Source organism: Salmo trutta, chromosome 22, assembly GCF_901001165.1.
Source record: "Salmo trutta chromosome 22, fSalTru1.1, whole genome shotgun sequence".
Lineage (NCBI taxonomy): Eukaryota > Metazoa > Chordata > Actinopteri > Salmoniformes > Salmonidae > Salmo > Salmo trutta.
Genome location: NC_042978.1, coordinates 46,855,497 through 46,882,853, shown reverse-complemented (window position 1 = coordinate 46,882,853; position 27,357 = coordinate 46,855,497). Strand labels below are relative to the sequence as shown.

Genomic DNA, 27,357 nt, shown 5'->3' with positions numbered 1-27,357 from the left:
GAGAGCAGTATCATTTCATCCACTGGATAAGACTAGAAACATATCCTTTGGAGATTTACCTGCAAAAGAGCATCACATTTTAAACTTAAAATGGTAAGTACTGTTGAGAGAATTGGTTTATGCCTTAAAATTAAGATGCACCAGTTAGTTTTTATACATTTCAGACAGCCAATGCATTTCTCAGTCTGTAAAGTATGGCTTGATGTTGTCTCCACAGGACTTCTGCTCTGCATCACAACAAGCCAGAAGCCCCAGCTCATCGATCACCCTCTTCCTCCTGTACTCAAGTAAGAAACACATTTCAAAAGATCTATGCATTTCTAAAATCCCACTCATGTAAACTCATTCATGTGTCAATATTGACCTTTTTTCTATATGTCATTCCTCAGTTGTCACCATGTGCACTAGAGTAGAGGGCTGGTCCTACCATCACTCCAACAAAACTATGAACTGGGACACTGCTAGAAAGTGGTGCACGGAGCACTACACTGACATGGTGGCCATCCAGAACCGTGAAGAGATCTCCCACCTTAACAGCATCCTGCCCAGGCAGACCAACTATTACTGGATAGGGATCCGTAAGGTGGACGACGTGTGGACCTGGGTGGGGACCAATAAGACCCTGACTAAAGAGGCAGAAAACTGGGCAGACGGGGAGCCCAACAACGGGGGGAACAACGAGGATTGTGTGGAGATGTACATCAAGAGAGATGCGGACACAGGGAAGTGGAACGATGAGTCGTGTATGAAGAAGAAGACGGCTCTGTGCTTCACAGCCTCGTGTCAGAGCGACTCATGTTACCATGGAGAGTGTGTGGAGACCATCAACAGCCACTGCTGTAAATGCTTTGAGGGCTTCTACGGAGAACAGTGTGAACACGGTAAGCAAGCCCAGGACGATATAGTCCAATAATCTAATACAGGCAGTATGAAACCATCTGTATTGTGCTATCACATTCAAAGTTCTCTTAATTGTAACTCTTTACCTGTTTTCCTTTGTCGACAGTTGTTGAATGTAAGATGGAGGAGGTCCCTGCTAAAGCCAGTGTCAGTTGCTCTCACCCCAATGGGAATTTCTCCTTTGACTCGACGTGTCAGTATTCCTGTGAAGAGGGGTACCGGCTGAGCAGCTCCGGGCCTGTGAGATGCACAGCCTCAGAATCATGGTCAGAACAGCCTCCCACCTGTGAATGTAAGTATATCCTCTTATAAACCTTATAAATAAGGTGTTCTGGAAAGACTAATAAGAAAATAAAATAACAGATACCATTTGTTGTAAACTTTTCATTTGTACTTTCTTTGAATTACTTCAGTGTCTTGCTGTTGATCTTCATACCAGTATGACAGCTTAGACCTCCTGTAATTCAGTTGTTGTGTATCTTGAGTAATTTCTTCATCGTGACACATTTAGTCATGTATTGCGATCTGCCCTCTCCTCCTCAGTGGTCTTATGTAGTGAGCTGAATGAACCTGGGAAGGGTTCCATGGCCTGCTCCCATCCCCTGGGCTCCTTCAGCTACCTGTCCACCTGTACCTTTACCTGTGAGGAGGGCTATGAGAGGCTGGCCTCCAGCTCTGCTACCCTGCAGTGTGGAGCCTCGGGACAGTGGAACGACTCACAGCCGCAGTGTGTTGGTGTGTACAGGTTCTGGATATCTGTAAACGTAGCCCCCATAACATCTTACATCAACTGTAGTTGCTATAAATATATGAATGACGCAGGACATTTTCCATTCAGAAATATCTAGGAGGACAAACAGTTTTGTAAATGTATGACAGTCCAGAATTATCTCTGGACACAGACTGACCACTGCACCACTATTCACTCTGTCTTGTAGCTGTAAGCTGCCCTACCCTCCAGCAGCCACAGGATGGCGCTATCACCTGTGGAGAAGACTTCACCTATGGAAGCAGCTGTAACTTTAGCTGCTCTGAGGGTTATCTCCTCAAGGGGGCGATCACGGTGACCTGCACATCAGCTGCTGAGTGGAGTGAGGAGATACCACACTGTGAAGGTAAGGACAAACTTTTTTGCATCTTTGAAATAGACCTGATTTAAACCATTGTCTATATTGACAAGAGTTTTTAAACCAATTTAAGCCAATGTCTATATTGACAAGAGTTATTAAACCAATTTAAGTCAATGTCTATATTGATAAGAATTTTTAAATCAATTTAAACCAATGTATTATTTGATTAGATAGACATATGACCACTCTAACAATGGAAAAATATGTCCTCAAAGATGCAAGGCAGGCAGGAGATGGCGGGAACAGGTGGGACCATTCTAGCCAGTGAGAGGGCAGAGATGCGTGTGAACAACAGACCATAGAATCAGATTGAGGACTCATCTCTGTATCTCAGTCAAATGTATTTATATAGCCCTTCTTACATCAGCTGATGTCATGAAGTGCTGTACAGAAACCCAGCCTAAAACCCCAAACAGCAAGCAATGCAGGTGTAGAAGCACGGTGGCTTGGAAAAACTCCCTAGAAAGGCCAGAACCTCCGGAAGAATCCTAGAGAGGAACCAGGCTATGAGGGGTGGCCAGTCCTCTTCTGGCTGTGCCGGGTGGAGATTATAACAGAACATGGCAAAGATGTTCAAATGTTCATAGATGACCAGCAGGGTCAAATAATAATAATTACAGTGGTTGTAGAGGGTGCAACAGGTCAGCACCTCAGGAGTAAATGTCAGTTGGCTTTTCATAGCCGATCATTGAGAGTATCTCTACCACTCCTGCTGTCTCTAGAGAGTTGAAAACAGCAGGTCTGGGAGAGGTAGCACGTCCGGTGAACAGGTCAGGGTTCCATAGCCGCAGGCAGAACAGTTGAAACTGGAGCAGCAACACGGCCAGGTGGATTGGGGAGAGCAAGGAGTCATCAGGCCAGGTAGTCCTGAGGCATGAGGTCCTAGGGCTCATGTCCTCCGAGAGAGAGAAAGAAAGAAAGAAAGAAAGAGAGAGAGAGAGAAACAATTAGAGAGAGCATACTTAAATTCACACAGGACACTGGATAAGACAGGAGAAATACTTCAGATATAACAGACTGACCCTAGCCCCCCCGACACATAAACTACTGCAGCATAAATACTGGAGGCTGAGTCAGGAGGGGGGCTATCTGTGCAATTATAGAGTTTGTGACAGAATTGACACAGAGTTTTGTAAATGTATGACATTGTCTCTGGACACAGACTGACCACTGCACCACTATTCACTCTGCCTTGTAGCTGTAAGCTGCCCTACCCTCCAGCAGCCACAGGATGGCGCTATCACCTGTGGAGAAGACTTCACCTATGGAAGCAGCTGTAACTTTAGCTGCTCTGAGGGTTATCTCCTCAAGGGGACGATCACGGTGACCTGCACATCAGCTGCTGAGTGGAGTGAGGAGATACCACACTGTGAAGGTAAGGACAAACTTTTTTGCATTTTTAAAATAGACCTGAATTAAACCATTGTCTATATTGACAAGAGGTTTTAAACCAATTTAAGTCAATGTCTATATTGACAAGAGTTATTAAACCAATTTAAGTCAATCTCTATATTGACAAGAATTTTTAAATCAATTTAAACCAATGTATTATTTGATAAGATAGACATATGACCACTCTAACAATGGAAAAATATGTCCTCAAAGATGCAAGGCAGGCAGGAGATGGCGGGAACAGGTGGGACCATTCTAGCCAGTGAGAGGGCAGAGATGCCTGTGGACAACAGACCATAGAAATATATGTATTTTATTTTATTTTATTGAACCGTTATTTAACTAGGCAAGTCAGTTAAGAACAAATTCTTATTTAAAATGACGACCTACCAAAAGGCAAAAGGCCTCCTGCAGGGACCTGGGCTGGGATAAAAAAACACATAAATTCAATAAAAATATAGGACAAAACACACATCACGACAAGAGAGACAACACAACTCTACATAAAGAGAGACCTAAGTCAACAACATAGCATGGCAGCAACACATGACAACAAAGCATGGTACAGTAGCAACACAATAAAACAACATGGAAGCAACACAACATGGCAGCAGCACAACATGGTAGCAGTACAAAACAGGGTACAAACATTATTGGGCACAGACAACAGCACAAAGGGTAAGAAGGTAGAGACAACAATACATCACACAAAGCAGCCACAACTGTCAGTAAGAGTGTCCATGATTGAGTCTTTGAATTATGAGATTGAGATTAGAACTGGACAGTTCTGAGTGTTTGTTGCAGCTCCTTCCAGTCGCTAGCTGCAGTGAACTGAAAAGACAAGTGACCCAGGGATGTGTGTGCTTTGGGGACCTTTAACAGAAGGTGACTGGCAGATCGGGTGTTGTATGTGGAGGATGAGGCCTGCAGTAGATATTCAGATAGGGGGGAGTGAACGGGTGTTGTATGTGGAGGATGAGGCCTGCAGTAGATATTCAGATAGGGGGGAGTGCGGCCTAAGAGGGTTTTTATAAACAAGCATCAACTAGTGGGTCTTGCAACAGGAGTACAGAGATGACCAGTTAACAGAGGAGTATAGAGTGCAGTGATGTGTCCTATAAGGAGCATTGGTGGCAAATCTGATGGCCGAATGTTAAAGAACATCTAGCCGCTCGAGAGCACCCTTACCTGACGATCTATAAATTATGTTTCTGTAATCTAGCATGGGTAGGATGGTCATCAGAATCAGGGTTAGTTTGGCAGCTGGGGTGAAAGAGGAGCGATTATACAATACAGGAAGCCAAGTCTAGATTCAGGACTCATCTCTGTATCTGTGCCATTATAGAGTTTGTGACAGCATTGACACATTTAGTCATGTATTGCGATCTGCCCTCTCCTCCTCAGTGGTCTTATGCAGTGAGCTGAATGAACCTGGGAAGGGTTCCATGGCCTGCTCCCATCCCCTGGGCTCCTTCAGCTACCTGTCCACCTGTACCTTTACCTGTGAGGAGGGCTATGAGAGGCTGGCCTCCAGCTCTGCTACCCTGCAGTGTGGAGCCTCGGGACAGTGGAACGACTCACAGCCGCAGTGTGTTGGTGTGTACAGGTTCTGGATATCTGTAAACGTAGCCCCCATAACATGTTACATCAACTGTAGTTGCTTAAAATATATGAATGACACAGGACATTTTCCATTCAGAAATATCTCGGAGGACAAACAGAGTTTTGTAAATGTATGACAGTCCAGAATTGTCTCTGGACACAGTCTGACCACTGCACCACTATTCTCAAGAGAGAAAGAGAGAGAGAGAAAGAATTAGAGAGAGCATACTTAAATTCACACAGGACACCGGATAAGACAGGAGAAATACTCCAGATATAACAGACTGGCCCTAGCTCCCCGACACATAAATGACTGCAGCATAAAAACTGGAGGCTGAGTCAGGAGGGGGGCTATCTGTGCAATTATAGAGTTTGTGACAGAATTGACACAGAGTTTTGTAAATGTATGACATTGTCTCTGGACACAGACTGACCACTGCACCACTATTCACTCTGTCTTGTAGCTGTAAGCTGCCCTACCCTCCAGCAGCCACAGGATGGCGCTATCACCTGTGGAGAAGACTTCACCTATGGAAGCAGCTGTAACTTTAGCTGCTCTGAGGGTTATCTCCTCAAGGGGGCGATCACGGTGACCTGCACATCAGCTGCTGAGTGGAGTGAGGAGATACCACACTGTGAAGGTAAGGACAAATGTTGAAGTATTACATTTTCTTCTTCTTCATTGGCCGATTGTTCCCAACTCATAGAATCCCCACCCAGGTGACTACTTGGAACTGGTGGAGGCCTTCAATGGCAATCCCCCTGCTAAAAGGGCTATATGCATGACGAGTCCCCCATCTATCTCTATGACAACAACAGGCACAACTCCAATATTAAGTCATTTTTCTCAAAGTTGCTGAAATGCCACGTGCTTCCACTTATATCAGTGCATCCGTAAAACAACATGAATTTATTTTACTAGGCAAGTCAGTTAAGAACAATTTCTTATTTACAATGACGGCCTACAACCGGACAACACTGGGCCAGTTGTGTGCCGCCCAGGGACTGCAGTGATGGCTCTTGCACTGAGATGCAGTGCCTTAGACCACGGAACCACTCGGGAGCCCCGGACTACCAGGGCCATAAACATAACAATTACGAAACTTCTATTCTATCAAATAAGCCTCACGTAGCAAATTAGCAATGATATTTTTTTGTTGACCAAATTCAACACCATCTCGTTGACCTTCATACATAAATTCCTCACTTCAGGGGCTTATTTTCACGGACAGATTTTGGGCTGAGCAAAACCTCTCACTTCGCCTCTTCTTCTCTGTTTCAACTCAGTCAATTTACACATTTACACACGATATTAAAACAGTATAGACTGAGTTTAAATGGAAAGAGGTGAAGTGAGAGGTTTTACTCAGCCCGAGTGCACAAAATATTAAGAACACCTGTTCTTTCCTTGACAAAGACTGACCAGGTGAATCCAGGTGAAAGCTATGATCACTTATTGATGTCACTTGTTAAATCAACTTCAATCAGTGAAGATGAAGGGGAGGAGACAGATTAAATAAGGATTTTTAAGGCTTAAGACAACTGGATTGTGTCTGTGTGCCATTCAGAGGGTGAATGGGCAAGACAAAATATTTAAGTGCCTTTGAATGGGGTATGGTAGTGGGTGCCAGGCGCACCGGTTTGAGTGTGTCAAGAACTGCAACGCTGCTGGGTTTTTCACGCTCAACAGTTTCCTGTGTATCAAGAATGGTCCACCACCCAAAGGACATCCAGCCAACTTGACACAACTGTGGGAAGCATTGGAGTCAACATGAGCCAGCATCCCTGTGGAATGCTTTCAAGACCTTGTAGAGTCCATGTCTGATGAAATGAGGCTGTTCCTAGGGAAACTCCTGGGGGGGTAACTCAATATGTGTATATATATATATATTTATATACCATTTAGCAGATGCTTTAATCCAAAGCGAGTTGCAGTCATGCGGGTATCCATTTTACCTATAGGTCTTATCTCCTTATGGATGTCCGCCACACACATGAGCATTTTCATGATTTCCTTCACAACTGTTTGTTACCTTTTGTGGTATTTTTATATACTAACCACTGTGTGTCCTTCTCTCAGCTGTCCAGTGCCCCTCTCCTGTGGTTCCTCTGGGGGGTCAGGTCAGCTGTGAGGCCCCCTCACATCCTTGGGGCTCTGTCTGCAACTTCAGCTGTGATGAGGGCTATGATCACCAGGGGGCCCCAAACATGCAGTGTTCACAGTCAGGGAAGTGGAGTGCTGACACACCTACCTGCACAGGTATGTTATAACCTCCGTTACTCTCTCTGTGAGACACAATCAAACTGAATATTCTGTGAGACAACCAAACTGGATATTCGCTGCTCATCAGGACAAAGTATGTCTTATGTAGCGGTTATAAAGGCTTTATGAATGCATCATGAATGCATATCCTACATAAGGGGGCTACCAAAATACAAATATTTTTGAGAGGGTAGTAGTCAGTGATGTGACCGATCAGTTGATTCAGATTGTTTGACTGTTTTCCTCTGTTGTTTCTTGTTTCCTCCAGCCACACCTGAGCCTCCATTGAACCCCACTATCCTAGGCCTGGCAGCAGGGGGCGCTGTGTCATTATCTGTCCTGTCTCTGGCCGCATGGCTCCTCAAACGAATCAGACAGAAAGGTAAACACAGAAGTCCCTTATCTTCTCCACTCACAGTCATTTGCTAGGAATAAGAAAGTTATAAGAAATTCAAAAATATCCCTGTTTCATACCACAGATTTGATTCAGAATGGCTATTTCTTACTTGATAATTCTCATCAATGTGCTCTTCATTGCCTCCTTCCAGCTAACAAGTTTGATCTGAACAGCACCTCAGACATTGAGGAACCTTTACAGACCTACAGGAACAGCATCGACAGCCTAATATAGAGACCAACAATAATAACAGCAGGAACAACAGCAGGACCAACTGCAGGAACAGGCTGGCTCTGTTTTCAAAGAAGATCTGCTGGTCACACCTGGATCACAGTTCCTCAGTATTGTAATGTAGTAGGTTAGATAGCCTTGAATCGTCTGACTGGGAGAGAGGTGCTACGTTGAGTATACAGAATCATCTGTTCTCATGATGGTCCTACAGAAAATGTCTTTTTTCTCCCTAAGGGAGTTTTGTATTGAACAGATTGTTCACCACTGGCTGGTATATGACCACAAGCGGACCAATTTCTTATGATACTGATTTTGACAGCTATTTTATACAAACTACAGAAAGTTGTATATTGTATTCCCCTGTATAATTATTTGTATTATCATAAATATATTTTTATGATTTTACAAAACTGTGAAATCAATGCCTTTCAGTATTTAAGTTATATTTATTTTTAAACCACAGTCTGTGTGTTACAGAATTAAATTTGATGTTGAAAAAGTGTCTTTTTAAATATAATAAACGTTTCAAACATTGTCAATAATGTTCTTATTTTTTCCATTATTTTCTGTCTGATGGTTTTTATAATAGCTGCAAAGAAATAGTCCATGGCTTTCTGAGTTCAAATGTACCAACAGAGAGCAAAATTACTTCAAATACACCAGTAGAATAAGAATAGGTAGAGAGGGCTTCGCTAAGCCCCGCGCCCCCCTTGGTTACTTTAGCAACCTCTGACATTTTCCCAGGAAGCCCAAATCCCCATTCAACCAATGGAAATGGAAAAATCCCCTCAGAATGATCTATATCTGTGTTTCTAATAAGCAATAAAATAAACACAGACTACCCCTTGCGAATCAGGAAACTCTTGGCTATGTTGTGTTAGACTTTGCTAAGCTCACCGCCCCACTTGGTTACTTTAGCAACCTCTGACATTTTCCCAGGAAGCCCAAATCCCCATTCAACCACTGGAAAAATCCCCTCAGAATGACCTCAATCTATGTTTCTAATAAACAATAAAATAACACAGACTAACCTTTGCAAATCAGGAAACTCTTGGGTATGTTGTGTCAGACTGTCATTACAATTGCTTCACAGAAACCTGGTAAAATGATGTTTGTAGTGTAGCTAGCCACTAAATGGCTCTGAATTCACCTTCAGCATGCAGTCAAAGCTGTAACCACACAGAGCACAGTATGAAGATAGGCAGAAACGGCTTCTGCTATAGAAATCCCTGATAACACTCATAGGCGATGTCATGGCAATGTTGGCTAGCTAAGCTCATACGTAGAAACACATCATTGGGTCTAACGGTCTTCTCGCATTGAACTGCACATGTTCAGGCCATCAAATCAAAGGCACTCCTTTGATATAAAGTTGTTTTTGACAACAACAAAAAAACACGTCAGTTTGTAACTTTCACGAGGTTGGAGTAATAACATCCTCAACTACTTATTGTTAATATAGAAACTCTGCTATATCTACATTTGGAGCTAACTAGTGCTCTCAAATCATATCGACAGCAGATGGGAGATGTATTCATAACATTTCCAACTTAGCTAGCTAACATACATTTTGAGAACAAGTTATTGTGAAGACAGACGCTGGGAGACGAGAAGCAAGTACAGGGAGTGAACATTTCATAAATAAACGACATGAAGGACAGACATAAAGGGGCAATCAACAACTGAAGGAGTCCAGGTGAGTCCAATGAGCACTGATGCGCGTAATGATGGTGACAGGTGTGCGTAATGACGGGCCGGCTGAGGCGTGGGAGCCCAACGAGTCGGCTGAGGCGTGGGAGCCCGACGAGCCGGCTGAGGCGTGGGAGCCCAACGAGCCAGCTGAGGCGTGGGAGCCCAACGAGCCGGCTGAGGCGTGGGAGCCCAACGAGCCAGCTGAGGCGTGGGAGCCCAACGAGTCGGCTGAGGCGTGGGAGCCTGACGAGCCGGCTGAGGCGTGGGAGCCCTACGAGCCAGCTGAGGCGTGGGAGCCCAACGAGCCGGCTGAGGCGTGGGAGCCCAACGAGCCAGCAAAGGCGTGGGAGCCCGACGAGCCGGCTGAGGCGTGGGAGCCCAACGAGTCGGCTGAGGTGTGGGAGCCCGACGAGCCGGCTGAGGCGTGGGAGCCCGACGATCCTGCTGAGGCGTGGGAGCCCGACGAGCCGGCTGAGGCATGACGTTGGATGGGAGCCTGCCGAGCCAACCGAGACAAGGAAACTTTTGGAGAGAAAAGAAAGAAGGGATACTGGTCTGTAGTTGTTGACATCGGAGGGATTGAGTGTAGGTTTTTTTAGAAGGGGTGCAACTCTCGCTCTCTTGAAGACGGAAGGGACGTAGCCAGCAGTAAAGGATGAGTTGATGAGCGAGGTGAGGTAAGGGAGAAGGTCTCCGGAAATGGTCTGGAGAAGAGAGGAGGGGATAGGGTCAAGCGGGCAGGTTGTTGGGCGGCCGGCCGTCACAAGACGCGAGATTTCATCTGGAGAGAGAGGGGAGAAAGAGGTCAAAGCACAGGGTAGGGCAGTGTGAGCAGGACCAGCGGTGTCGTTTGAGGATCGGATGTCGTCGACCTTCTTTTCAAAATGGTTGACGAAGTCATCCGCAGAGAGGGAGGGGGGGGAGGATTCAGGAGAGAGGAGAAGGTGGCAAAGAGCTTCCTAGGGTTAGAGGCAGATGCTTGGAATTTAGAGTGGTAGAAAGTGGCTTTAGCAGCAGAAACAGAAGAGGAAAATGTAGAGAGGAGGGAGTGAAAGAATGCCAGGTCCGCAGGGAGGCGAGTTTTCCTCCATTTCCGCTTGGCTGCCCGGAGCCCTGTTCTGTGAGCTCGCAATGAGTCGTCGAGCCACGGAGCAGGAGGGGAGGACCGAGCCGGCCTGGAGGATAGGGGACATAGAGAGTCAAAGGATGCAGAAAGGGAGGAGAGGAGGGTTGAGGATCATCAAAGGTTAGTGCTGCATTTAGAGTGTTAGTGTCACGGAATTCGTCGTGGTGTTGAAGGGAAGACCAAAATGCAGCGGGTATGTGGATACTCATTCTTTTAATGGAAAAATGAGAAGCATCCACAGGAAAAACAAAACAATAAACAGTACTCACGACTAGACAGTGTAGCAGGCTCAATAAACGCAGTGCTCACAAACAATTACCCACAAACACATAGACAAACACACCCTACTAATATAGGACTCCCAATCAAAGGCAACTCAACACACCTGCCTTCAATTGGGAGTCCAATCCCAATTAACTCTACATAGAAAACAAACCTAGAACCTATACCCACAACTAATTAACTAAACCTAGAAATACATAAACACAGAGCAGTGCCCAAAACCCCCGGAATACATAAATAAAACAACCTACTAACTACACCACCACCCCAAACCATATAAAACAAATACCCTCTGCCACATCCTGACCAAACTCCAACAACAAATAACCCTTAACTGGTCAGGATGTGACAGTTAGAGTGTTTAGAGTGTTTTCTATCCAAATCTACTAATTATATGCATATTCTAGTTTCTGGCCAGGAGTAGAAACCAGATTAAATTGGGTACGTTTTTTATCCGGCCGTGAAAATACTGCCCCCTATCCCAAAGAAGTTAAAAGGCAGTAAATAACTATGGCAATAGGGGACGAAAACAAGCAGATATGAGGCAATCCGGGTAATTTCGATTAGGATATTAATGTGCTAGCTTGGACGGACGTAACGTTAGTCAATATAACTCCAGCGGACGGCCGCTGGAGACTCCGGACTGCGGACCGCCGCTGGAGACTCTGGACTGCGGACCGCCGCTGGAGGCTCCGGACTGGGGAATGTCGCTGGAGGCTCCGGACTGGGGAACGTCGCTGGAGGCTCCGGACTGGGGAACGTCCCTGGAGGCTCCGGACTGCGAACCGCCGCTGGAGACTCCGGACTGCGGACTGCAGACCGCCGCTGGAGACTCCGGACTGCGGACTGCCGCTGGAGACTCCGGACTGCGGACCGCCGCTGGAGGCTCCGGACTGTGGGCCGTCTCAGGAGGTTCTGGACTGTGGGCCGTCTCAGGAGGTTCCGGACTGTGGGCCGTCTCAGAAGGTTCCGGACTGTGGGCCGTCTCAGGAGGTTCCGGACTGTGGGCCGTCTCAGGAGGTTCCGGACTGTGGGCCGTCTCAGGAGGTTCCGGACTGTGGGCCGTCTCAGGAGGTTCCGGACTGTGAAACGTCGCCGGAAGCTCTGGACTGGGAACTGTCGCCGGAAGCTCTGGACTGGGAACTGTCGCCGGAAGCTCTGGACTGGGAAGGCGCACTGGAGGCCTGATGCGTGGGGCTGGCACAGGTGACACCAGACTGGTAACACGCACCTCAGGGTGAGTACGGAGAGCAGGAACAGGACACACCGGACTGGGCAGGCGCACTGAAGGCCTAGTGCGTGGAGCCGGGACAGGTGGCACCAGACTGGTGACACGCATTTCAGGGTGAATGCGAGGAGCAGGCACAGGACGTACTGGGCTGTTGAGGCGTACTGGAGACCTGGTGCGTATAGCCGGTATCAATTGTTCCGGAACTTCAACACACTTCTCAGGATGAGTTCGGGGAGCTGACTCAGGTGGCACCAAACTGACAACACGTTCCTTTGGGAAAAATTCGTGCATCATCCACCAACTCAACAACTCTCCCATTTCTCTCTTCTACCGGATTGGCTCTGGTTCACTCCTCGGCTCCGCCGACTGCTCCATGTGCCCCCCCCCCAATATTTTCTTGGGGTTTCTGTGGCCTTCCTTCATGACTTCGTAGCTGTCTCTCCTTCGCAGCTTCCGCCTGCTTCCCTGGCAGGCTCTTTTCTCCTGCCACTATTTCATCCCAAGCCCCGGATATACTCCTCCTAATCTCCTCATAAGACCAGGATGCCATTTCCTCCTGGGTAAACTGCTTGGTCCTGTGTTGGTGGGTAGTTCTGTCATGACGTTCGTCAGAAGGAGTGGACCAAAGCGAAGCGTGGTAAGTGCTCATGATTTATTAAACAAAGAAACACTCAAACAAAAAATAACAAAACGAAAAGCCAACAGTTCCGTCAGGTACAAAAACAAAACAGAAAACAACTACCCACAAACACAGGTGGGAAAAAGGCTGCCTAAGTATGATTCCAATCAGAGACAACGATAGACAGCTGTCTCTGATTGGAAGCCATACTCGGCCAAAACAAAGAAATAGAATGCATAGAATGCCCACCCCACACCCTGACCTAACCAAATAGAGAAAAAACACGGCTCTCTAAGGTCAGGGCGTGACATTATTAGAGTGAGTCACAGGAAGTCACATTGAGATTAAAATATATTTTACAATAGAGCCCTGTACACATTACAATAAAAACAGAATATTAAAACAACATACACATGTGTATAAAATAATATAATTCAGCACAATAAAAAATAAACATTTAATAAAAGCAATCAACTGCAACTACGTAGAGGTCCTCAAACAATAATTAAACTGCCTGAGTGACATCAGAACATCTAACTGCAGTGAACTCTGCAGATTGTTCCACAAATTAGGGGCAAAAAAACAAAACACAGATGTTCCCAAATCTGTGTTTTATCCATTCCTGTGAATGGTTTATCCATTCCTGTGAACGGGTTTGATAACTTATGATTCTTAACTTTATTAATGATGTTACATATAGATGGAGTTTCTGTCAGATTGCTTTGTAAATAAATTAAAGAGAATGCATGCAGCTCATCATTTATGCAACAGCATACAATACATTTTTGGACTCACCTTGTTGTGCTGTGCTCACTTGAACAGGAAGGTGGCGCAGCGGTCCTTCGTGGGCAAATTTTGTCATCAAAGTCTGGCATTCTCTGGATTTATGGTGCTTTCAAAACAACTGGAGGCCGGACTTGCAATCCCAAGTTGGATGACCGTTCGAAATGTATTTTCCAAGTTGGAGCTCGTTTATTCCCGACTTCCCAGTTGTCTTGAACTCACTGAAGTCAAAGTTTTCGCAGTTCCGAGTTAAGTTATTTTGACAGCATGGCCAATGTTGAATGTTTATCATTTTATACTTGGAAAAGAGCTCCTTAATGGCAGATTTGGGAACCACACAGCCACTGTCACTGATTCCTTCCAAACCACTCGTTGAATTTGCGATTTCCAACTTGTTGTGTAATGTTTATGTCCAATGGCCGATGAGCACCGATACATTTAATCTATCATTTCTCTTCATTATTTCTCTTGACAAGGATTAAAAACCTTTATTAAAAAAGGATTAATTACCTTTGTCAGTAGATTGTCAACTTGATTCATGATGACTGCTAGCTAAGATGTTGAAAGTATGATGTTAACATGATCAGTCCAATCAAAGCTACGGTAGATATAACGTGAAATGATGTCATTTTATCTGTGGCGAATGATCTTGAGCCTTCTTGGATGGGCACTTCTAATGTAACTCTATGGCAGCACCCAAAGGTCTAGAAATTTCGAGGTCTCCTCTTAGACTTTGCCTTGACGTAGTGTCCCCATGAGTGACAGAACACTGAGCCAATCACGGCGCAACGGTCCATATTTTCTGCTGGCTTGCCCCACCACCACAGAAAGCACTGAGCTGGGCTGAAACACCTGCATTTTGGAGCTGCCTTACTCAAGAAAAAATAAAAGAGCCCATGTTTGTATGCGGCTTTATTAACTCAATGATATATATCATTTTTATATTGCCCTACGTTTTTTTTTAAGGTATCTGTGACCAACAGATGCATGTCTGTATTCCCAGTCCATAGATTAAGGCCTCAATTGACTGATTTCCTTGTATGAACTGTAAAATCTTTGAAATTGTTGCATGTTGTGTTTATATTTTTCTTCAGTGTAAATGATACAGTATCTGTCACCTCCTCAGTCACACCTGGACTTCATTACTACCTTGATTACTTACCCTAACCCTTTCATTCTAGCCTGAGCGCTAACCCTCATTCTGGCTTTCACCAGCCGTCTTTCATACTAGCCTGAGAGCTAACCCTCATTCTGGCTTTCACCAGCCGCCTTTCATACTAGCCTGAGAGCTAACCCTGAATGTGGCTTTCACTAGCTGTCTTTCATTCTAGCCTGAGCGCTAACCCTCATTCTGGCTTTCACCAGCTGTATTTCATTCTAGCCTGAGAGCTAACCCTCATTCTGGCTTTCACCAGCCACCTTTCATACTAGCCTGAGAGCTAACCCTGAATGTGGCTTTCACCAGCTGTCTTTCATTCTAGCCTGAGCGCTAACCCTCATTCTGGCTTTCACCAGCTGTCTTTCATTCTAGCCTGAGCGCTAACCCTCATTCTGGCTTTCACCAGCCGTCTTTCATACTAGCCTGAGAGCTAACCCTCATTCTGGCTTTCACCAGCCGCCTTTCATACTAGCCTGAGAGCTAACCCTGAATGTGGCTTTCACTAGCTGTCTTTCATTCTAGCCTGAGCGCTAACCCTCATTCTGGCTTTCACCAGCTGTCTTTCATTCTAGCCTGAGAGCTAACCCTCATTCTGGCTTTCACCAGCCACCTTTCATACTAGCCTGAGAGCTAACCCTCATTCTGGCTTTCACCAGCTGTCTTTCATTCTAGCCTGAGAGCTAACCCTCATTCTGGCTTTCACCAGCCACCTTTCATACTAGCCTGAGAGCTAACCCTCATTCTGGCTTTCACCAGCCACCTTTCATACTAGCCTGAGAGCTAACCCTCATTCTGGCTTTCACCAGCCACCTTTCATACTAGCCTGAGAGCTAACCCTCATTCTGGCTTTCACCAGCCACCTTTCATACTAGCCTGAGAGCTAACCCTCATTCTGGCCTTCACCAGCCGCCTTTCATACTAGCCTGAGCGCTAACCCTCATTCTAGCTTTCACCAGCTGTCTTTCATTCTAGCCTGAGAGCTAACCCTCATACATGCTTTCACCAGCCACCTTTCATACTAGCCTGAGAGCTAACCCTCATTCTGGCTTTCACCAGCTGTCTTTCATCCTAGCCTGAGCGCTAACCCTCATTCTGGCTTTCACCAACTGTCTTTCATACTAGCCTGAGAGCTAACCCTCATTCTGGCTTTCACCAGCTGTCTTTCATTCTAGCCTGAGTGCTAACCCTCATTCTGGCTTTCACCAGCCACCTTTCATACTAGCCTGATAGCTAACCCTCATTCTGGCTTTCACCAGCCGTCTTTAATACTAGCCTGAGAGCTAACCCTCATTCTGGCTTTCACCAGCCACCTTTCATACTAGCCTGAGAGCTAACCCTCATTCTGGCCTTCACCAGCCGCCTTTCATACTAGCCTGAGAGCTAACCCTCAAGGCTTTCTTCTTTCATAATAACAACCATATTTGCAGCCTAACGTTGTTTTTTTGGTATGGTAAAGTCCATGCCTCCACATCTCCATTTTCTGGTAAAACATCTACAGAGAATATCAACTAAATAACTTTGAAGATATCAACATCCTGCCCTTTTCCTCTGCATTTACTGTATACGCCAACCTTTACAATAACCGTTATGACTACTAAAAATGTCACTTAAAGGTACCAAGCAAGACTGTATATGATTTCATTCAAAGTTATTAAGTGGTTATACTCAAACATATTCCTGTTGGAAAGTGATTATTTCTCCATCTGTCATTGCTCATAACTGAGTCATCTTAATTAGAATCCATTAGGCATTATCAAGAATTCATCAGACGCCATGTTGAAGTTTCCTCACCAACAGTATTTATGTTTGGGCCTCAGGAATGGGGGACTTTCTAGGGGTCAACAAAAGAGTTCTGCTGTGGTAGATGTTCAGAGTGTAAGTGAGTCCGGTCAGGAAGGATGTGAGCCATGGTAGTCAGTGCAGGCAGCCAACAGGCGTCTATAGTGTTGTTTCCAGTCACACAGACAGACAACCTGTCTGTCTCCCTCTATCCTCATGACAACCTGTCTGTCTCCCTCTATCTTCATGACAACCTGTCTGTCTCCCTCTATCCTCATGACAACCTGTCTGTCTCACTCTATCCTCATGACAACCTGTCTGTCTCCCTCTATCCTCATGACAACCTGTCTGTCTCCCTCTATCTTCATGACAACCTGTCTGTCTCCCTGTATCCTCATGACAACCTGTCTGTCTCCCTCTATCCTCATGACAACCTGTCTGTCCCCCTGTATCCTCATGACAACCTGTCTGTCTCCCTGTATCCTCATGACAATCTGTCTGTCTCCCTGTATCCTCATGACAACCTGTCTGTCTCCCTGTATCCTCATGACAACCTGTCTGTCTCCCTGTATCCTCATGACAACCTGTCTGTCTCACTGTATCCTCATGACAACCTGTCTGTCTCTCTGTATCCTCATGACAACCTGTCTGTCTCCCTGTATCCTCATGACAACCTGTCTGTCTCCCTGTTTCTTCATGACAACCTGTCTGTCTCCCTGTATCCTCTCAAGCTGTGCATATCCTTTAATACATTTACAGAAACACAGTAGCGGGTTAGTCAAATTCTACACACTGTTATAACAAAACCCAACTCAATGAAATGCACTTGAAATAGAGGTCGACTTGACATAGTACATTTGTCAACTGTTAGCTTACAATATTGTGACTAATTCATAGATTATGCACCCCACTATTCATGACAACAAATGCTTGATGTGGTGATAGCCAGACATTTCAAAGGAGTGAAATAAACATTTCAACACCAGCTCAGTATCTGTGAGTCTCTGTCCAGGGCAGAGGCTGTTATTAATGTGAGGTTCCTGCTACCTCATTCTTTGTTTCCTGTTGCAGCCCGGGCTTTGGGCTCTGGCCCCTGCTCATAGACACCCTTATCTGTCTGACCGACACAATAGGATAGAGTCCAGATATCTAAAAGAGGGAGGGAGGGAGAGAGAGGGAGAAAGTTTCCAATTTGGAAATCCCAGAGTAGCCTATTCATGCCCAGGCAGTGTCATAACGATGAATTCCGGTCTTTGGCCGTTGTTGTAGCGTGGGTTGGTGTATATATATATGCACAGAGTACCAGAGAGCAGTATCATTTCATCCACTGGATAAGACTAGAAACATATCCTTTGGAGATTTACCTGCAAAAGAGCATCACATTTTAAACTTACAATGGTAAGTACTGTTGAGAGAATTGGTTTATGCCTTAAAATAATGATGCACCAGTTAGTTTATAGCCAATGCATTTCTCAGTCTGTAAAGTATGGCTTGATGTTGTCTCCACAGGACATCTGCTCTGCATCACAACAAGCCAGAAGCCCCAGCTCATGGATCACCCTCTTCCTCCTGTACTCAAGTAAGAAACACATTTCAGAAGATCTATGCATTTCTAAAATCCCACTCATGTAAACTCATTCATGTGTCAATATTGACCTTTTTTCTATATGTCATTCCTCAGTTGTCACCATGTGCACTAGAGTAGAGGGCTGGTCCTACCATCACTCCAACAAAACTATGAACTGGGACACTGCTAGAAAGTGGTGCACGGAGCACTACACTGACATGGTGGCCATCCAGAACCGTGAAGAGATCTCCCACCTTAACAGCATCCTGCCCAGGCAGACCAACTATTACTGGATAGGGATCCGTAAGGTGGACGACGTGTGGACCTGGGTGGGGACCAATAAGACCCTGACTAAAGAGGCAGAAAACTGGGCAGACGGGGAACCCAACAACGGGGGGAACAACGAGGATTGTGTGGAGATGTACATCCAGAGAGAGGCGGACAAAGGGAAGTGGAACGATGAGTCGTGTATGAAGAAGAAGACGGCTCTGTGCTTCACAGCCTCGTGTCAGAGCGACTCATGTTACCATGGGGAGTGTGTGGAGACCATCAACAGCCACTGCTGTAAATGCTTTGAGGGCTTCTACGGAGAACAGTGTGAACACGGTAAGCAAGCCCAGGACGATATAGTCCAATAATCTAATACAGGCAGTATGAAACCATCTGTATTGTGCTATCACATTCAAAGTTCTCTTAATTGTAACTCTTTACCTGTTTTCCTTTGTCGACAGTTGTTGAATGGAAGATGGAGGAGGTCCCTGCTAAAGCCAGTGTCAGTTGCTCTCACCCCAATGGGAATTTCTCCTTTGACTCGACGTGTCAGTATTCCTGTGAAGAGGGGTACCGGCTGAGCAGCTCCGGGCCTGTGAGATGCACAGCCTCAGAATCATGGTCAGAACAGCCTCCCACCTGTGAATGTAAGTATATCCTCTCATAAACCTTATAAATAAGATGTTCTTGAAGGACTAATAAGAGAATAGAATAACAGTTACCATTTGTTGTAAACTTTTCATTTGTACTTTCTTTGAATTACTTCAGTGTCTTGCTGTTGATCTTCATACCAGTATGACAGCTTAGACCTCCTGTAATTCAGTTGTTGTGTATCTTGAGTAATTTCTTCATCGTGACACATTTAGTCATGTATTGCGATCTGCCCTCTCCTCCTCAGTGGTCTTATGCAGTGAGCTGAATGAACCTGGGAAGGGTTCCATGGCCTGCTCCCATCCCCTGGGCTCCTTCAGCTACCTGTCCACCTGTACCTTTACCTGTGAGGAGGGCTATGAGAGGCTGGCCTCCAGCTCTGCTACCCTGCAGTGTGGAGCCTCGGGACAGTGGAACGACTCACAGCCGCAGTGTGTTGGTGTGTACAGGTTCTGGATATCTGTAAACGTAGCCCCCATAACATCTTACATCAACTGTAGTTGCTATAAATATATGAATGACGCAGGACATTTTCCATTCAGAAATATCTAGGAGGACAAACAGTTTTGTAAATGTATGACAGTCCAGAATTATCTCTGGACACAGACTGACCACTGCACCACTATTCACTCTGCCTTGTAGCTGTAAGCTGCCCTACCCTCCAGCAGCCACAGTATGGCGCTATCACCTGTGGAGAAGACTTCACCTATGGAAGCAGCTGTAACTTTAGCTGCTCTGAGGGTTATCTCCTCAAGGGGACGATCACGGTGACCTGCACATCAGCTGCTGAGTGGAGTGAGGAGATACCACACTGTGAAGGTAAGGACAAACTTTTTTGCATTTTTAAAATAGACTTGAATTAAACCATTGTCTATATTGACAAGAGGTTTTAAACCATTTTAAGTCAATGTCTATATTGACAAGAGTTATTAAACCAATTTAAGTCAATGTCTATATTGACAAGAATTTTTAAATCAATTTAAACCAATGTATTATTTGATAAGATAGACATATGACCACTCTAACAATGGAAAAAAATGTCGTCAAAGACGCAAGGCAGGCAGGAGATGGCGGGAACAGGTGGGACCATTCTAGCCGGTGAGAGGGCAGAGATGCGTGTGAACAACAGACCATAGAATCAGATTGAGGACTCATCTCTGTATCTCAGTCAAATGTATTTATATAGCCCTTCTTACATCAGCTGATGTCATGAAGTGCTGTACAGAAACCCAGCCTAAAACCCCAAACAGCAAGCAATGCAGGTGTAGAAGCACGGTGGCTTGGAAAAACTCCCTAGAAAGGCCAGAACCTCCGGAAGAATCCTAGAGAGGAACCAGGCTATGAGGGGTGGCCAGTCCTCTTCTGGCTGTGCCGGGTGGAGATTATAACAGAACATGGCAAAGATGTTCAAATGTTCATAGATGACCAGCAGGGTCAAATAATAATAATTACAGTGGTTGTAGAGGGTGCAACAGGTCAGCACCTCAGGAGTAAATGTCAGTTGGCTTTTCATAGCCGATCATTGAGAGTATCTCTACCACTCCTGCTGTCTCTAGAGAGTTGAAAACAGCAGGTCTGGGAGAGGTAGCACGTCCGGTGAACAGGTCAGGGTTCCATAGCCGCAGGCAGAACAGTTGAAACTGGAGCAGCAACACGGCCAGGTGGATTGGGGAGAGCAAGGAGTCATCAGGCCAGGTAGTCCTGAGGCATGAGGTCCTAGGGCTCATGTCCTCCGAGAGAGAGAAAGAAAGAAAGAAAGAAAGAGAGAGAGAGAGAAACAATTAGAGAGAGCATACTTAAATTCACACAGGACACTGGATAAGACAGGAGAAATACTTCAGATATAACAGACTGACCCTAGCCCCCCCGACACATAAACTACTGCAGCATAAATACTGGAGGCTGAGTCAGGAGGGGGGCTATCTGTGCAATTATAGAGTTTGTGACAGAATTGACACAGAGTTTTGTAAATGTATGACATTGTCTCTGGACACAGACTGACCACTGCACCACTATTCACTCTGCCTTGTAGCTGTAAGCTGCCCTACCCTCCAGCAGCCACAGGATGGCGCTATCACCTGTGGAGAAGACTTCACCTATGGAAGCAGCTGTAACTTTAGCTGCTCTGAGGGTTATCTCCTCAAGGGGACGATCACGGTGACCTGCACATCAGCTGCTGAGTGGAGTGAGGAGATACCACACTGTGAAGGTAAGGACAAACTTTTTTGCATTTTTAAAATAGACCTGAATTAAACCATTGTCTATATTGACAAGAGGTTTTAAACCAATTTAAGTCAATGTCTATATTGACAAGAGTTATTAAACCAATTTAAGTCAATCTCTATATTGACAAGAATTTTTAAATCAATTTAAACCAATGTATTATTTGATAAGATAGACATATGACCACTCTAACAATGGAAAAATATGTCCTCAAAGATGCAAGGCAGGCAGGAGATGGCGGGAACAGGTGGGACCATTCTAGCCAGTGAGAGGGCAGAGATGCCTGTGGACAACAGACCATAGAAATATATGTATTTTATTTTATTTTATTGAACCGTTATTTAACTAGGCAAGTCAGTTAAGAACAAATTCTTATTTAAAATGACGACCTACCAAAAGGCAAAAGGCCTCCTGCAGGGACCTGGGCTGGGATAAAAAAAAACACATAAATTCAATAAAAATATAGGACAAAACACACATCACGACAAGAGAGACAACACAACTCTACATAAAGAGAGACCTAAGTCAACAACATAGCATGGCAGCAACACATGACAACAAAGCATGGTACAGTAGCAACACAATAAAACAACATGGAAGCAACACAACATGGCAGCAGCACAACATGGTAGCAGTACAAAACAGGGTACAAACATTATTGGGCACAGACAACAGCACAAAGGGTAAGAAGGTAGAGACAACAATACATCACACAAAGCAGCCACAACTGTCAGTAAGAGTGTCCATGATTGAGTCTTTGAATTATGAGATTGAGATTAGAACTGGACAGTTCTGAGTGTTTGTTGCAGCTCCTTCCAGTCGCTAGCTGCAGTGAACTGAAAAGACAAGTGACCCAGGGATGTGTGTGCTTTGGGGACCTTTAACAGAAGGTGACTGGCAGAACGGGTGTTGTATGTGGAGGATGAGGCCTGCAGTAGATATTCAGATAGAGGGGAGTGAGGCCTAAGAGGGTTTTATAAACAAGCATCAACTAGTGGGTCTTGCAACAGGAGTACAGAGATGACCAGTTTACAGAGGAGTATAGAGTGCAGTGATGTGTCCTATAAGGAGCATTGGTGGCAAATCTGATGGCCGAATGTTAAAGAACATCTAGCCGCTCGAGAGCACCCTTACCTGACGATCTATAAATTATGTTTCTGTAATCTAGCATGGGTAGGATGGTCATCAGAATCAGGGTTAGTTTGGCAGCTGGGGTGAAAGAGGAGCGATTATACAATAGAGGAAGCCAAGTCTAGATTCAGGACTCATCTCTGTATCTGTGCCATTATAGAGTTTGTGACAGCATTGACACATTTAGTCATGTATTGCGATCTGCCCTCTCTTCCTCAGTGGTCTTATGCAGTGAGCTGAATGAACCTGGGAAGGGTTCCATGGCCTGCTCCCATCCCCTGGGCTCCTTCAGCTACCTGTCCACCTGTACCTTTACCTGTGAGGAGGGCTATGAGAGGCTGGCCTCCAGCTCTGCTACCCTGCAGTGTGGAGCCTCGGGACAGTGGAACGACTCACAGCCGCAGTGTGTTGGTGTGTACAGGTTCTGGATATCTGTAAACGTAGCCCCCATAACATGTTACATCAACTGTAGTTGCTTAAAATATATGAATGACACAGGACATTTTCCATTCAGAAATATCTCGGAGGACAAACAGAGTTTTGTAAATGTATGACAGTCCAGAATTGTCTCTGGACACAGTCTGACCACTGCACCACTATTCTCAAGAGAGAAAGAGAGAGAGAGAAAGAATTAGAGAGAGCATACTTAAATTCACACAGGACACCGGATAAGACAGGAGAAATACTCCAGATATAACAGACTGGCCCTAGCTCCCCGACACATAAATGACTGCAGCATAAAAACTGGAGGCTGAGTCAGGAGGGGGGCTATCTGTGCAATTATAGAGTTTGTGACAGAATTGACACAGAGTTTTGTAAATGTATGACATTGTCTCTGGACACAGACTGACCACTGCACCACTATTCACTCTGTCTTGTAGCTGTAAGCTGCCCTACCCTCCAGCAGCCACAGGATGGCGCTATCACCTGTGGAGAAGACTTCACCTATGGAAGCAGCTGTAACTTTAGCTGCTCTGAGGGTTATCTCCTCAAGGGGGCGATCACGGTGACCTGCACATCAGCTGCTGAGTGGAGTGAGGAGATACCACACTGTGAAGGTAAGGACAAACTTTTTTGCATTTTTAAAATAGACCTGAATTAAACCATTGTCTATATTGACAAGAGTTATTAAACCAATGTCTTTATTGACAAGATAGACATATGACCACTCTAACAATGGAAATACATGTCCTCAAAGATGCAAGGCAGGCGGGAGGAGGCGAGAATGTTGAAGTATTACATTTTCTTCTTCTTCATTGGCCGATTGTTCCCAACTCATAGAATCCCCACCCAGGTGACTACTTGGAACTGGTGGAGGCCTTCAATGGCAATCCCCCTGCTAAAAGGGCTATATGCATGACGAGTCCCCCATCTATTTCTATGACAACAACAGGAACAACTCCAATATTAAGTCATTTTTCTCAAAGTTGCTGAAATGCCACGTGCGTCCACTTATATCAGTGCATTCGTAAAACAACATGAATTTATTTTACTAGGCAAGTCAGTTAAGAACAATTTCTTATTTACAATGACGGCCTACAACCGGACAACACTGGGCCAGTTGTGTGCCGCCCAGGGACTGCAGTGATGCCTCTTGCACTGAGATGCAGTGCCTTAGACCACGGAACCACTCGGGAGCCCCGGACTACCAGGGCCATAAACATAACAATTATGAAACTTCTATTCTATCAAATAAGCCTCACGTAGCAAATTAGCAATGACATTTTTTTGTTGACCAAATTCAACACCATCTCATTGACCTTCACACATAAATTCCTCACTTCAGGGGCTTATTTTCACAGACAGATTTTGGGCTGAGCAAAACCTCTCACTTCGCCTCTTCTTCTCTGTTTCAACTCAGTCAATTTACACATTTACACACGATATTAAAACAGTATAGACTGAGTTTAAATGGAAAGAGGTGAAGTGAGAGGTTTTACTCAGCCCGAGTGCACAAAATATTAAGAACACCTGTTCTTTCCTTGACAAAGACTGACCAGGTGAATCCAGGTGAAAGCTATGATCACTTATTGATGTCACTTGTTAAATCAACTTCAATCAGTGAAGATGAAGGGGAGGAGACAGATTAAATAAGGATTTTTAAGGCTTAAGACAACTGGATTGTGTCTGTGTGCCATTCAGAGGGTGAATGGGCAAGACAAAATATTTAAGTGCCTTTGAATGGGGTATGGTAGTGGGTGCCAGGCGCACCGGTTTGAGTGTGTCAAGAACTGCAACGCTGCTGGGTTTTTCACGCTCAACAGTTTCCTGTGTATCAAGAATGGTCCACCACCCAAAGGACATCCAGCCAACTTGACACAACTGTGGGAAGCATTGGAGTCAACATGAGCCAGCATCCCTGTGGAATGCTTTCAAGACCTTGTAGAGTCCATGTCTGATGAAATTAGGCTGTTCCTAGGGAAACTCCTGGGGGGGTAACTCAATATGTGTATATATATATATATTTATATACCATTTAGCAGATGCTTTAATCCAAAGCGAGTTGCAGTCATGCGGGTATCCATTTTACCTATAGGTCTTATCTCCTTATGGATGTCCGCCACACACATGAGCATTTTCATGATTTCATTCACAACTGTTTGTTACCTTTTGTGGTATTTTTATATACTAACCACTGTGTGTCCTTCTCTCAGCTGTCCAGTGCCCCTCTCCTGTGGTTCCTCTGGGGGGTCAGGTCAGCTGTGAGGCCCCCTCACATCCTTGGGGCTCTGTCTGCAACTTCAGCTGTGATGAGGGCTATGATCACCAGGGGGCCCCAAACATGCAGTGTTCACAGTCAGGGAAGTGGAGTGCTGACACACCTACCTGCACAGGTATGTTATAACCTCCGTTACTCTCTCTGTGAGACACAATCAAACTGAATATTCTGTGAGACAACCAAACTGGATATTCGCTGCTCATCAGGACAAAGTATGTCTTATGTAGCGGTTATAAAGGCTTTATGAATGCATCATGAATGCATATCCTACATAAGGGGGCTACCAAAATACAAATATTTTTGAGAGGGTAGTAGTCAGTGATGTGACCGATCAGTTGATTCAGATTGTTTGACTGTTTTCCTCTGTTGTTTCTTGTTTCCTCCAGCCACACCTGAGCCTCCATTGAACCCCACTATCCTAGGCCTGGCAGCAGGGGGCGCTGTGTCATTATCTGTCCTGTCTCTGGCCGCATGGCTCCTCAAACGAATCAGACAGAAAGGTAAACACAGAAGTCCCTTATCTTCTCCACTCACAGTCATTTGCTAGGAATAAGAAAGTTATAAGAAATTCAAAAATATCCCTGTTTCATACCACAGATTTGATTCAGAATGGCTATTTCTTACTTGATAATTCTCATCAATGTGCTCTTCATTGCCTCCTTCCAGCTAACAAGTTTGATCTGAACAGCACCTCAGACATTGAGGAACCTTTACAGACCTACAGGAACAGCATCGACAGCCTCATATAGAGACCAACAATAATAACAGCAGGAACAACAGCAGGACCAACTGCAGGAACAGGCTGGCTCTGTTTTCAAAGAAGATCTGCTGGTCACACCTGGATCACAGTTCCTCAGTATTGTAATGTAGTAGGTTAGATAGCCTTGAATCGTCTGACTGGGAGAGAGGTGCTACGTTGAGTATACAGAATCATCTGTTCTCATGATGGTCCTACAGAAAATGTCTTTTTTCTCCCTAAGGGAGTTTTGTATTGAACAGATTGTTCACCACTGGCTGGTATATGACCACAAGCGGACCAATTTCTTATGATACTGATTTTGACAGCTATTTTATACAAACTACAGAAAGTTGTATATTGTATTCCCCTGTATAATTATTTGTATTATCATAAATATATTTGTATGATTTTACAAAACTGTGAAATCAATGCCTTTCAGTATTTAAGTTATATTTATTTTTAAACCACAGTCTGTGTGTTACAGAATTAAATTTGATGTTGAAAAAGTGTCTTTTTAAATATAATAAACGTTTCAAACATTGTCAATAATGTTCTTATTTTTTCCATTATTTTCTGTCTGATGGTTTTTATAATAGCTGCAAAGAAATAGTCCATGGCTTTCTGAGTTCAAATGTACCAACAGAGAGCAAAATTACTTCAAATACACCAGTAGAATAAGAATAGGTAGAGAGGGCTTCGCTAAGCCCCGCGCCCCCCTTGGTTACTTTGGCAACCTCTGACATTTTCCCAGGAAGCCCAAATCCCCATTCAACCAATGGAAATGGAAAAATCCCCTCAGAATGATCTATATCTGTGTTTCTAATAAGCAATAAAATAAACACAGACTACCCCTTGCGAATCAGGAAACTCTTGGCTATGTTGTGTTAGACTTTGCTAAGCTCACCGCCCCACTTGGTTACTTTAGCAACCTCTGACATATTCCCAGGAAGCCCAAATCCCCATTCAACCACTGGAAAAATCCCCTCAGAATGACCTCAATCTATGTTTCTAATAAACAATAAAATAACACAGACTAACCTTTGCAAATCAGGAAACTCTTGGGTATGCTGTGTCAGACTGTCATTACAATTGCTTCACAGAAACCGGGTAAAATGATGTTTGTAGTGTAGCTAGCCACTAAATGGCTCTGAATTCACCTTCAGCATGCAGTCAAAGCTGTAACCACACAGAGCACAGTACGAAGATAGGCAGAAACGGCTTCTGCTATAGAAATCCCTGATAACACTCATAGGCGATGTCATGGCAATGTTGGCTAGCTAAGCTCATACGTAGAAACACATCATTGGGTCTAACGGTCTTCTCGCATTGAACTGCACATGTTCAGGCCATCAAATCAAAGGCACTCCTTTGATATAAAGTTGTTTTTGACAACAACAAAAAAACACGTCAGTTTGTAACTTTCACGATGTTGGAGTAATAACATCCTCAACTACTTATTGTTAATATAGAA

At 44.8% G+C, this 27,357-nt stretch overlaps 1 protein-coding gene across 8 annotated transcripts; it reads left to right on the top strand.

The window, feature by feature from the left end:
• The first annotated feature begins 17 nt into the window (after positions 1-17).
• Positions 18-26,435, top strand: LOC115158840 (E-selectin). Of its 8 annotated transcripts, XM_029708204.1 has the most exons (17): positions 19-93; positions 218-287; positions 390-881; positions 1,007-1,192; positions 1,444-1,635; positions 1,839-2,015; positions 3,229-3,405; positions 4,827-5,018; positions 5,489-5,665; positions 19,322-19,513; positions 19,717-19,893; positions 21,107-21,283; positions 22,648-22,839; positions 23,310-23,486; positions 25,083-25,262; positions 25,534-25,647; positions 25,814-26,435. In XM_029708204.1, exons 1-17 carry the CDS (start codon positions 91-93, stop codon positions 25,894-25,896), a joined length of 2,958 nt encoding a protein of 985 aa, XP_029564064.1. In that variant the 5' UTR covers positions 19-90; the 3' UTR covers positions 25,897-26,435. The 8 variants fall into 8 exon arrangements, with proteins under 8 accessions (XP_029564067.1, XP_029564068.1, XP_029564069.1 ...); XM_029708207.1 differs by lacking the exon at positions 3,229-3,405 and having other exon boundaries at positions 18-93; XM_029708208.1 differs by lacking the exon at positions 4,827-5,018 and having other exon boundaries at positions 18-93.
• Positions 26,436-27,357: the final 922 nt, after the last annotated feature.